This window comes from Engystomops pustulosus, chromosome 10, assembly GCF_040894005.1.
Source record: "Engystomops pustulosus chromosome 10, aEngPut4.maternal, whole genome shotgun sequence".
Classification (NCBI taxonomy): Eukaryota; Metazoa; Chordata; class Amphibia; order Anura; family Leptodactylidae; genus Engystomops; species Engystomops pustulosus.
Genome location: NC_092420.1, coordinates 26,881,008 through 26,893,565, shown reverse-complemented (window position 1 = coordinate 26,893,565; position 12,558 = coordinate 26,881,008). Strand labels below are relative to the sequence as shown.

At 45.7% G+C, this 12,558-nt stretch overlaps 1 protein-coding gene across 2 annotated transcripts in view; it reads right to left on the bottom strand.

The window, feature by feature from the left end:
* The window catches only part of SLC6A1 (solute carrier family 6 member 1), a 116,709-nt gene that overhangs the window by 16,582 nt on the left and 87,569 nt on the right, over positions 1 to 12,558 (bottom strand). For both annotated transcript variants that reach the window (XM_072128358.1, XM_072128359.1), the window contains exons 6-8: positions 5,046 to 5,178; positions 854 to 988; positions 677 to 780 (exon numbers count right to left, since the gene is read on the bottom strand). In XM_072128358.1, coding sequence (XP_071984459.1) covers positions 677 to 780; positions 854 to 988; positions 5,046 to 5,178 — 372 coding nt within the window. The remainder of the gene's footprint in view (positions 1 to 676; positions 781 to 853; positions 989 to 5,045; positions 5,179 to 12,558) is intronic.

The following is a 12,558-nucleotide window of genomic DNA, read 5'->3' as shown; positions in this document are numbered from 1 at the left end:
AACAAGTAATGACTAAAAAATGAGTAACAACAAATTAACATCCCTTACTTTCCATGTACTTTCTGGTCTCCACCTCTTGGTACCAATGATAATAACGAAAATGACTGCCCACAACTGGCCCCAGATGTTACCCATCTCAGTCAGTGTTGGGTCAAAGTTGTGCCCAGTGATAAGCAGTTCTTTGTTGACAGATTGACTTTTCTTAAAGCATACCTCAACAAATATCACATAAATTATTAGCCCAGTGTGTGCACATGAGAAATATCAACATTTTTGGCCATTATATGACTATCATTTCCTAGAAGTTCTCCTCTCTGCACTCTGGATTTGTAATTTACAGTTCTCTCAGAGCTAGTTGGTGGAGACCTAGCTGCTATGACTCACGGATCTCCCCTCTATGTAGGACTTCTGTGTAACCTTACAGTTCATTGACCTTCTGTAATCTGCTAGCAAAAACAGAATTCAGCATAAATTTAAGAAAAATTTAGAGGGAGAATGAGCTAATAGGTGGTGAGAGATATATTACAAAGTTTACTCTGCGCTATTGATAGATGCAAAGCTTAGGGCATAGCTAGTAGCCATTTGCGGATAGGTTATCAATATCTATACAATGCCAAAAAAAACATTGATTCAAAAAGATTCAAGATTCAAAAAATATAAAAATTATTTAACTTGCCTGTAAACATTGTTGTGGAATCGATTGTAACTTCCGAGGGCAATTAAAGAACCAAGTCCCAAACCATATGAGAAAAAGATTTGGGTAGCAGCATCCAGCCACACCTGTATGAGAATATTATATCATTATGATTGCATTGGTTTCTATCTATAATAATAAATTCAGATTTTTTTTTACCTCTGAATCTGAGAGTTTACTGAAATTTGGAGTGATGTAAAATAAGATTCCTTCCACTGCTCCAGGCAGGGTGACTCCTCGGAAAAATAAGATGATCAACATGATATAGGGGTAAGTGGCTGAAAAGTAGACTACCTAAAAGAGAACAGAAGGATATTTTTTTTTTTTTTTTTTCTCTTAAAATGATCTTTATTTTATCAATGAAAAAATACAGACATTTATATACATTTGGCTACCACAAACAATAATGCATAATTTCATCTAGATACATAAACTGTGCATTTTTTTCCCCTTTCCTTCCCTCCCCTCTACCCCCCCCCCCCCCCTTCAGTACATAGTACAAGCACATGATTAAATAAATCAGTAATACAATAAATTCAAACCACAATGTAGCAAACAATTACATGGTACACTAGCTCATTAGTATCCAGAATCCTTATATTACTTTAGAAAAACCATCAACAGAACAGAAGGATATTAATCACACTTGTAAAACATTTTTCTACATAACGATTTCCAGGCAAAATTTTTCAAAACAATTTTCTGTAAATGTGTTTGGCCCACAAACAGCATTTTTCGATGAAGAAAGTATCCATACTATCGCTGGGGTACTGCTAGGATCCACAGGGATTGGTCTCCTGTGTGAATTGATCACAGCAGTGGTACACATACTAGACTTGGGGATACTGATCACACATTTACCCATTTTTTTGGATAAGTGTTTTATGTAGTTCAACCCTAATGCACACACCTGTCATGGAAGGGCCTGTCTGACTATATTAAAAATTGTGGAGGAGAGCTGGGGAGGGCTGTTGAAAAAAAAAAAAACACATACTTACCTTCTCCAGCGCTCCTGGTCTCCCGCATCTCTGTTTGTTGGAGCCGTGCCCCTGTTTTTTTTTACTTCCGCTCCGAAAACTTCCGTCCACCCGACACTCCCAACTGTCCCCTGGCCCACCCCCTGTGCTGGGCCATGGGATGAGTGGGCATGCCAGGTGGCTGGAAGTTGTAGGAGCGGCATGCCATGCCCTTGTAAACAAACAGGGGCACAGTTCAGACAAACAGTGGCTTGAGAGACTGGGAGTGTCAGGCAAGGCAAGCCTTCCCCAGCCAAACTCCAGAGTTTCTAATAAAGTTGAGAAATCCCAAAAAGGGTGTCTCAAACTCCTATATTAACTCACTTGCAAAACTTTGATGTTTTGGGCACTTTATAAACTTTGGAGGAATACCTTTCATGTTTTCCAGAAATCTGTGTAACCTGTGAGCAGAAAGTCCGCCATAAAAATAACTACCAGTATATGGACAAGCAGATTAATACCATCCACATTGGGGCACATGTATCATAGTTTCAGCTAGGCCAAATTGTCTCATTTTAGCTACTTTTGCCGTTTTTGCGCCATTTTTGCGACTTTTAACACTGTTCTTTTTCAAGTACGCCTTGGTCTGCACCTTGTGCAGTGTGCCTTGTGTATCTTAGTTTTCCAGATGTTCCATGCGACTTTTTGCCGTTCTTGCGCCATTTTTGCGCCAAATTTGGCGCAATTCTGCACCTGGTCCAGGGCAAGTGCAAAGAATTTTTTTGTTAACAGTAATGTAATTAGGAAAATCCACTCTCCTCAACTGTTGTAATAGGTTTCAAAATGCATTAAAAATGCAAATCCCAAATTAACAGTAGTGTCCACGCCTGTATATAACCCCCTCACGTGGCTTGTGTCCATGTGGATTTGATACATTTGCAACAAAAAGTCTCAAAAAGAAGCCAAAATTTGCGCCTGCCAGGATAGGAAAAGCTGAACATGTATCACAAGTCAAAAGACAGGATCATACATAAGGCGCAAAAACTAGCCGTCAAATGTCTCTAAAATGCACCTCAGAGAGACCAAACTATGACACATGTGCCCCATCATGTTTCTTTCATGGCCCGGTGTGGTGGCCTCATCTAGAAAATTAACTTTGAAGTGAAAAGAAAGTGGTTGTATAAATTCATGGAGGTAGAGAGTTTCGCGCTAAAGCTGTTCCCTCTGCAGAACATCCCGTCTGTTGCGATTGTCATCATGCACTGGACTTTTGGAGAGCCAATTATGAGGATCCTGGAAGCAGGACCGGATCAGCAATTAGTGTAAAGACAGATTCTTAGGTGAGGAGAGCTTGACTTCAGTGCTAAACTCGCCACCTACTTGACTTTACATCTCACTTTGAATTGGATTTTCTGGATAAGACCACCACATTGGGCCATGAAAGTAACAAAATCTGCAAGGCGTTAAGCTACTTCCCCATATATAGTTAGCGGTTTTGTTCGGTCAAGTTATGCTGACAAGTTTATTTCAAAGAACATTTCATTTTTATCTTCAGGCAAATTAACTTGTACACCAGAAGTGGGGCTTTCTCAGTTTCTGCTCTCTCTGCTGCCTATCACATAGCAGATATTACCTATTACCCAAGGATTGATAGAGAGAGTGTACAAAGAAGAAAATGGGGGTCATTTACTATGGGCCCGATTCGCGTTTTCCCGACGTGTTACCCGAATATTTCTGATTTGCGCCGATTTCCCCTGAATTGCTACGGGATTTTGGCACACGCGATCGGATTGTAGCACATCGGTGCCGGCATGCATGTGACGGAAATCGGGGGCATGGCCGAACGAAAACCCGACAGATTCGGAAAAACCGCCACATTAAAAAAAAAAATGTGTCGCTCTGCACGCGCTTACCTTCACTCAGCCCGGTTCGGTGTACTCCAGTGCGTTCCGATGCTCGTCAACGCAACAGCGCAACCTGGTGGACGTCGGAGGAACTACCTTAATGAATCCCGGCCGGACCCGAATCCACCGCAGAGAACGCGCAGCTGGATCGCGAATGGGCCGGGTAAGTAAATCTGCCCCAATAAGTCTTTCAGACCCTGCCCACAGAGAAGCAAATTTGAATATATATAATTTATTTTCTCTAAAATGTAGAATGGTTAGGAAATAAGAATAGTTTTTAGATTTTTTGGTAATTTGGAGCATCCAGCCGGCCTTTAAAACCAGAATATGTTTGCACTGCAATGGCTTATGCCTATTTCTCAATAAGATTTTTTATCAACTTTTGTTGTACTTAGAACAAACTATCATCATTGAAATGTTGCATGGACATATGTAAATGTAGCCCTTTATTTCTGCCCTTTATGAAATTGTTAAATAATTCATCAACTGCCATAGGTTACAAATTGTAACATAAAAATTTGTCATGTTTAAAATAAAATGGTAAAAAAAAAATATTTAAAATAATAAAGAATAAAATACATAATAAATATGCTAACATTTTTAATTTACAGATTTTTGGCTTACAATTTAGTGAATATGGTTATTGTAATGTAAACCTAAAAAATAATTTTAAGCGATAGATTTTTAAATTGATCACATATCCTTAAGACAGAGGAGTTATATCAGATCAGGGATATCTCTCATTAAGCACCGACCACAATCATCGGAGGAGACTACAGCAATTGGATGAGCGTAGGGCTTCTTTGGGGCAGATTTACTTACCTGGTCCTGTCACGTTCCCTGCCGGGCGTTCTCCGACGAGGATGAAGTCTGGCGCGATTCTTTAAGATTGTGCATCCATTTATCTGCATCGGTCACTTCCCCACTGAGGTCCGCCGGAGTTCACCTTCTTCTTCCCGGTGTATGTGATTGCATTGTTTTGCGACACCATTTGAATGTTAAATCCTGCACTTAGTACGAATCAGTCGGGTTTTTCCATTAGCCACGTCCCCGATTTGTGGCACATGCAAGTCGGCGCGTTTGCACCAAAATCCTATCGTGTGCGCCAAAAACCCCACTTAAATGCGTCACAAATTGGAAATAGTCGGGAAACCCAACGAAAATGCGTCGCGTGGACCCTTAGTAAATGTGCCCCTTTATGTCTTCTACGCACAGTGCTGTACAATGTAAAGTGGTTGTACTTTGTATTGCAGCTCAGCACCAATGGCAATAAAAAGAGATCACGTAACAGATGAATGTGAAATAACAGGTCTGTAAAGCAGAAACAGAACGTACTAGGATGCTGCAAAAATGTTAAACAGATAAGTGGGCGGGGGAGGGGGCAGGAGCCAGACTCCTGTTATTCTGATATTGATGATAGATCCTAAATATAAATAATCAAAAAAGAAAAGTTTGAAATATTCTTTAAATTAATAAAGGGGATTTGTTTACCTTTCCGGTCCAGCCAACGCCTTTCCAGATGCAAAAGTAGACCAGCACCCATGCAATAGCCAAGGTGATTGCTAGAGGCCATCTGATTTGACCTGGCTTCTCTAAGCCATCTGTCATTTGGTGCATGTTACGTCTGAAAGAGAAGGACATGGAGGTTAGGTAGAATAAATAGTGGAAATCTAAACGTACAAACATGCACAAGAATGGCAAACCAGTACAAGTTTCCAACTCTAAAACATTTGTAAAATGGTCTTACTCAAATTTGTTTCTGCACTTTCTTTGTGGAAGAGTGTTTTAAATAGTCCTCACACGCTGTTAACCAAACTTTTGTACATGTAGATGGCTATTTAGGACTATGTAGGACAATCTATTCTACTTTTCTTTTGTAAACCCACAGAAAATGGACATAGCGTGGCATTTACAATCCGCACATTGAAAACAAACCACATCGGGGGGACTTGTACTGGGGTATATTAACCTTCGCGCCAATTGTGGACAATGCCAGGCTGTGGATTGGGCCGGCCAGTGTTGGGGATGCGCACTATCTATTACCTGCACCAGCTCATCCCATAAGTTATACCGCAATTCTACACCAAACAGGTCATGCGGTTGGGTGTCGAATATACTAAGAAGCTGGAGTGTTTTGGTATAACCAGTAGGACCAAAATTGTAGGGGAAGCTCTGGCACACTAAGTGCCTCCACTGGATTAATTTCCCCCATGTTCACAGTAGTTTGGCATTATCATTTATTATTAAAAAAATACCGTAATCTGTAGCTGGTTTACATCCTGTGTGCATGGTCCCTTAGATGTAACCCATACAGATGGGTAGCCTGGCACTATCTACATCTGACAGGGGCATTTTTGTACAGTATAATAATACCCCTCCTAATAAATGGTCAATTATGTAATTTGCTTGGGCCGAAGTCTACCGAAGTGGAAGTAGTGGACACTTTTTGCATGCTCTCTTTACTCTGGCTTGAGGAGATGATCCAAAATATAACATCCACTGTCTCTCAAATGGGACAAGATTTGTTAACACTAGAGATGAGCGAACATGCTCGTCCGAGCTTGATGCTCGGTCGAGCATTAGGGTACTCGAAACTGCTCGTTGCTCGGACGAATACTTTGCCCGCTCGAGAAAATGGCAGCTCCCGCCGTTTTGCTTTTTGGCGGCCAGAAACAGAGCCAATCACAAGCCAGGAGACTCTGCACTCCACCCAGCATGACGTGGTACCCTTACACGTCGATAGCAGTGGTTGGCTGGCCAGATCAGGTGACCCTGGGATAGACTAGCCGCTGGCCGCGCTGCTCGGATCATTCTGTCTCTGGATGCCGCTAGGGAGAGAGCTGCTGCTGGTCAGGGAAAGCGTTAGGGTGTTCTATTAGCTTACTGTTAGGCAGGAGTGATTCTCAAAGAACCCAACAGCCCTTCTTAGGGCTACAATAACGTTCTACTTTTTTTATTTTAATTTGCATCTTTTACCATTTTGTGAGGAATTAGCAGGGGGACTTGCTACCGTTGTGTTTAGCTCTTAGTGGCACACATATCCATAGCAAAGACCGAAGTGGGAAAATTCAGTAGGGGTTGGATTTCTATTAGGCAATAACTCAGTGTCATCTCATCTGGCATAGTAGTGTGCTTCCTTTGATACTTGGCTAGAAAATAGCCATAGGAGAATACAAATAGCTTCTTGAAGCCTACAGTAGCGTTCTATATATTTGATTTCTGGTTGATCTGCTGGTGGCTGTAGTTTCTGCAGTGCATGTACTTGCCAATTCTGAGCAATTTGTAGTGAGACTTGCGACCGCTGTGTTCTGCGCTTAGTGGCGCACATATCCATAGCAAAGGCTGAAGTGGCAAAATTCAGTAGGGGTTGGATTTCTATTAGGCAATAACTCAGTGTCATCTCATCTGGCATAGTAGTGTGCTTCCTTTGATACTTGGCTAGAAAATAGCCATAGGAGAATACAAATAGCTTCTTGAAGCCTACAGTAGCGTTCTATATATTTGATTTCTGGTTGATCTGCTGGTGGCTGTAGTTTCTGCAGTGCATGTACTTGCCAATTCTGAGCAATTTGTAGTGAGACTTGCGACCGCTGTGTTCTGCGCTTAGTGGCGCACATATCCATAGCAAAGGCTGAAGTGGGAAAATTCAGTAGGGGTTGGATTTCTATTAGGCAATAACTCAGTGTCATCTCATCTGGCATAGTAGTGTGCTTCCTTTGATACTTGGCTAGAAAATAGCCATAGGAGAATACAAATAGCTTCTTGAAGCCTACAGTAGCGTTCTATATATTTGATTTCTGGTTGATCTGCTGGTGGCTGTAGTTTCTGCAGTGCATGTACTTGCCAATTCTGAGCAATTTGTAGTGAGACTTGCGACCGCTGTGTTCTGCGCTTAGTGGCGCACATATCCATAGCAAAGGCTGAAGTGGGAAAATTCAGTAGGGGTTGGATTTCTATTAGGCAATAACTCAGTGTCATCTCATCTGGCATAGTAGTGTGCTTCCTTTGATACTTGGCTAGAAAATAGCCATAGGAGAATACAAATAGCTTCTTGAAGCCTACAGTAGCGTTCTATATATTTGATTTCTGGTTGATCTGCTGGTGGCTGTAGTTTCTGCAGTGCATGTACTTGCCAATTCTGAGCAATTTGTAGTGAGACTTGCGACCGCTGTGTTCTGCGCTTAGTGGCGCACATATCCATAGCAAAGGCTGAAGTGGGAAAATTCAGTAGGGGTTGGATTTCTATTAGGCAATAACTCAGTGTCATCTCATCTGGCATAGTAGTGTGCTTCCTTTGATACTTGGCTAGAAAATAGCCATAGGAGAATACAAATAGCTTCTTGAAGCCTACAGTAGCGTTCTATATATTTGATTTCTGGTTGATCTGCTGGTGGCTGTAGTTTCTGCAGTGCATGTACTTGCCAATTCTGAGCAATTTGTAGTGAGACTTGCGACCGCTGTGTTCTGCGCTTAGTGGCGCACATATCCATAGCAAAGGCTGAAGTGGGAAAATTCAGTAGGGGTTGGATTTCTATTAGGCAATAACTCAGTGTCATCTCATCTGGCATAGTAGTGTGCTTCCTTTGATACTTGGCTAGAAAATAGCCATAGCAATAGGATAGGATTGTTTGGTTCTAAAAACTCAAAAAAAAACAAAAAACACAAAAAAAAACAAAAAACACAAAAAAACACACACAAAAAAAAAAAAAAAGTAAAAAAAAAAAAAAAGTTATAACTCTCATTTTAAAAATGTTTAACCCCAGGGCTAGGGGTAGAGGACGAGGGCGGGGACGTGGGCGTCCAACTACTGCAGGGGTCAGAGGCCGTGGTCCTGGGCGGGGTGAGACACCACCTGCTGATGAGGGAGCAGGGGAACGCCGCAGAGCTACACTCCCTAGGTTCATGTCTGAAGTTACTGGGACTCGTGGTAGAGCACTGTTGAGGCCAGAACAGTGCGAACAGGTGATGTCGTGGATTGCTGACAATGCTTCGAGCAATTTGTCCACCACCAGTCAGTCTTCCACGCAGTCCACCCATGTCACCGAAATCCCCACTCCTCCAGCTCCTGCACCTCAGCCTCCTCCCCCCCAGTCTGCCCCCTCCCAGGAAAATTTGCCATTTGAACCGGCATACTCTGAGGAACTGTTTTCTGGACCCTTCCCACAGTCACAAACCACTTGTCCGGTTGCTGCTGAGCAATTTTCCGATGCCCAGGTTTTCCACCAGTCACAGTCTGTGGGTGATGATGACCTTCTTGACGTAGTGGAAGTGTGTAAAGAGGTGTCCGACGATGAGGAGACACGGTTGTCAGACAGTGGGGAAGTTGTTGTCAGGGCAGGAAGTCCGAGGGGGGAGCAGACTGAGGGATCGGAGGATGATGAGGTGACAGACCCAAGCTGGGTTGAGAGGCCGGGTGAACACAGTGCTTCTGAGACGGAGGAGAGTCCTCGACCTGAACAGGTTGGAAGAGGCAGTGGTGGGGCCAGACGGAGAGGCAGGGCCAGAGCTGGTGCATCAGCGCCACTGTCAACTAGTGAAGCTCCCGTGGTGAGGGCTCTTGCGGCGAGGGCTAGATCTTCAGAAGTGTGGAGGTTCTTTAAGGAAACACCGGATGACCGACGGACTGTGGTGTGCAACATTTGCCAAACCAGGCTCAGCAGGGGTTCCACCACTACTAGCTTAACTACCACCAGTATGCGCAGGCATATGAATGCTAAGCACCCCACTCAGTGGCAACAAGCCCGTTCACCTCCGGCCGTGCACACCACTGCTCCTTCCCCTGTGTCAGCTGCTAGTCAGCCCCCTGCCCAGGACCCTGGCCCAAAAACCCCATCGTCGCCTCCACGATCCTCCACAGCATCCACCAGCGTTCAGCTCTCCATACCCCAGACGCTGGAGCGGAAACGCAAATATAGTGCAACCCACCCGCACGCCCAAGCCCTTAATGTGCACATCTCCAGATTGCTTAGCCTGGAGATGCTGCCCTATAGGCTAGTAGAGACCGAGGCCTTTCGCAACCTCATGGCGGCGGCCGCCCCTCGGTATTCGGTCCCCAGCCGCCACTACTTTTCCCGATGTGCCGTCCCAGCCCTGCACCAGCACGTGTCAGACAACATCATCCGTGCCCTGACCAACGCCGTTTCTGACAAGGTCCACCTGACCACGGACACGTGGACGAGTGCTGCCGGGCAGGGCCACTATATATCGCTGACGGCACATTGGGTTAACTTGGTGGAGGCTGGGACCGAGACTGACCCTGGGGCTGCTCATATACTGCCGACGCCGAGGATTGCGGGGCCTACCTCGGTCCAGGTGTTTCAGGCCTACTATGCCTCCTCCTCCTCCCACCCCTCCTCCACCTCCTCCTCCGAACTACCATCCGTGGGCACGGCGCCATCAGTCGGTAGCTCTAGGCACAGCAGCAGTGCCGTCGCTAAGCGACAGCAGGCGGTGCTCAAACTGCTGAGCCTAGGCGACAAAAGGCACACCGCCCAAGAGCTATTACAGGGCATCACGGCGCAGACTGATCTGTGGCTGGCACCGCTGAACCTCAAGCCGGGAATGGTTGTGTGTGACAACGGCCGTAACCTGGTGGCGGCTCTGCAACTCGGCAGACTGACACATGTGCCATGCCTGGCCCATGTGTTAAATCTGATAGTGCAGCGTTTCCTCAAGACATACCCCAATCTGTCTGATTTGCTCACGAAGGTGCGCCGCATCTGTGCGCATTTCAGGAAGTCCAGCCCAGATGCTGCCACTCTCAGGGCAGCGCAGCGCCGCCTCCAACTGCCCGCTCACCGACTGTTGTGCGACGTGCCCACGAGGTGGAATTCAACACTGACCATGTTATCCAGAGTTTACCAGCAGCGCAGAGCGATTGTAGACTGCCAGATGTCAACTTCCACCAGAACTGGTAGTCAGGTCAGTCAGCTTCCTCAAGTCTACAATGAGGAGTGGACGTGGATGTCTGATATCTGTCAGGTGCTGAGTAACTTTGAGGAGTCAACACAGATGGTCAGTGGCGATGCCGCCATCATCAGCCTCACCATCCCGCTGCTTGGCCTGTTGAAAAACTCTCTGGTCAGCATGAAGTCGGAAGCTTTGCGCTCGTCACAAGAGACGGGGGAAGAATATTCCCTTGTTGATAGCCAAAGCACCCTGAGGTCTGTTTCTCAGCGCATATCGGAGGAGGTGGAGGTGGAGGAGGATGAGGAGGAAGAGGAGGAGAATGTTGGCGAGACACAAGAGGGGACCATTGTTGAGTCCTTCACTGTTCAGCGTGTATGGGCAGAAGAAGAGGAGTTGGAGGAGTTGGAGGAGGAGGAAATGGACAGTCAGGCCAGTGAGGGGAGTGAATTCTTACGCGTTGGTACTCTGGCGCATATGGCAGATTTCATGCTAGGCTGCCTATCCCGTGACCCTCGCGTTCAAAGAATTTATTCCAGCACCGATTACTGGGTGTTCACTCTCCTGGACCCACGGTACAAGCAAAATCTTGCCACTCTCATCCCTGCAGAGGAAAGGAGTGTGAGAATGCATGAATACCAGCAGGCCCTGGTGCACAAGCTGAAACAGTATTTCCCTTCTGACAGCGCTAGCGGCAGAGTGCGTAGTTCTGCGGGACAAGTAGCGAGGGAGAGTAGGCGAGCAGGCAGCTTGTCCAGCACTGGCAAGGGTACGCTTTACAAGGCTTTTGCCAGCTTTATGTCACCCCAGCAAGACACTGTCACCTGTCCCCAGTCTCGGCAGAGTAGGGCTGATCTTTACAGAAAGATGGTGAGGGAGTACGTAGCTGACCATACCATCGTCCTAAATGATCACACAGCTCCCTACAACTACTGGGTTTCAAAGCTGGACATGTGGCACGAACTGGCGCTGTACGCCTTGGAGGTTCTTGCCTGCCCTGCCGCTAGCGTCTTGTCCGAGCGGGTTTTCAGTGCAGCTGGTGGCATCATCACCGATAAGCGTACACGCCTGTCGACTGACAGCGCTGACAGGCTGACGCTTATTAAAATGAATAAAGGCTGGATTTCTCAGAATTTCCAATCTCCACCAGGTGAAGGAAGCTCAACCTGAATAATTGATCCACTCCTCCTCCTCCTCCTCATTTTCCTCCTTCTCCTCCTCTTTGTACAGTAAAGCAGAGGAAAATGGCTATTTTTTGACAGGGCCCACTGGCTCTTGCTATACTTCATGCATTTAATTTTTCTGGAGGGCCACCTACCCGGTCCTCTGTTTGAAACAATTTTTGTGAGTGCCACATACAGGCACTCAATCTATTCCATTTTTCTGGAGGGCCACCTACCCGGTCCTCTGGTTTGAACAATTTTTGGGACTGCCACATACAGGCACTCAATCTATTCCATTTTACTGGAGGGCCACCTACCTGCTCCTCTGGTTTGAAGAATTTTTGGGACTGCCACATACAGGCACTCAATCTATTCCATTTTACTGGAGGGCCACCTACCTGCTCCTCTGGTTTGAAACATTTTTGGGACTGCCACATACAGGCACTCAATCTATTCCATTTTACTGCAGGGCCACCTACCTGCTCCTCTGGTTTGAAGAATTTTTGGGACTGCCACATACAGGCACTCAATCTATTCCATTTTACTGGAGGGCCACCTACCTGCTCCTCTGGTTTGAAACATTTTTGGGACTGCCACATACAGGCACTCAATCTATTCCATTTTACTGCAGGGCCACCTACCTGCTCCTCTGGTTTGAACAATTTTTGGGACTGCCACATACAGGCACTCAATCTATTCCATTTTACTGGAGGGCCACCTACCTGCTCCTCTGGTTTGAAACATTTTTGGGACTGCCACATACAGGCACTCAATCTATCCCATTTTACTGGAGGGCCACCTACCTGCTCCTCTGGTTTGAAACATTTTTGGGACTGCCACATACAGGCACTCAATCTATTCCATTTTACTGCAGGGCCACCTACCTGCTCCTCTGGTTTGAACAATTTTTGGGACTGCCACATACAGGCACTCAA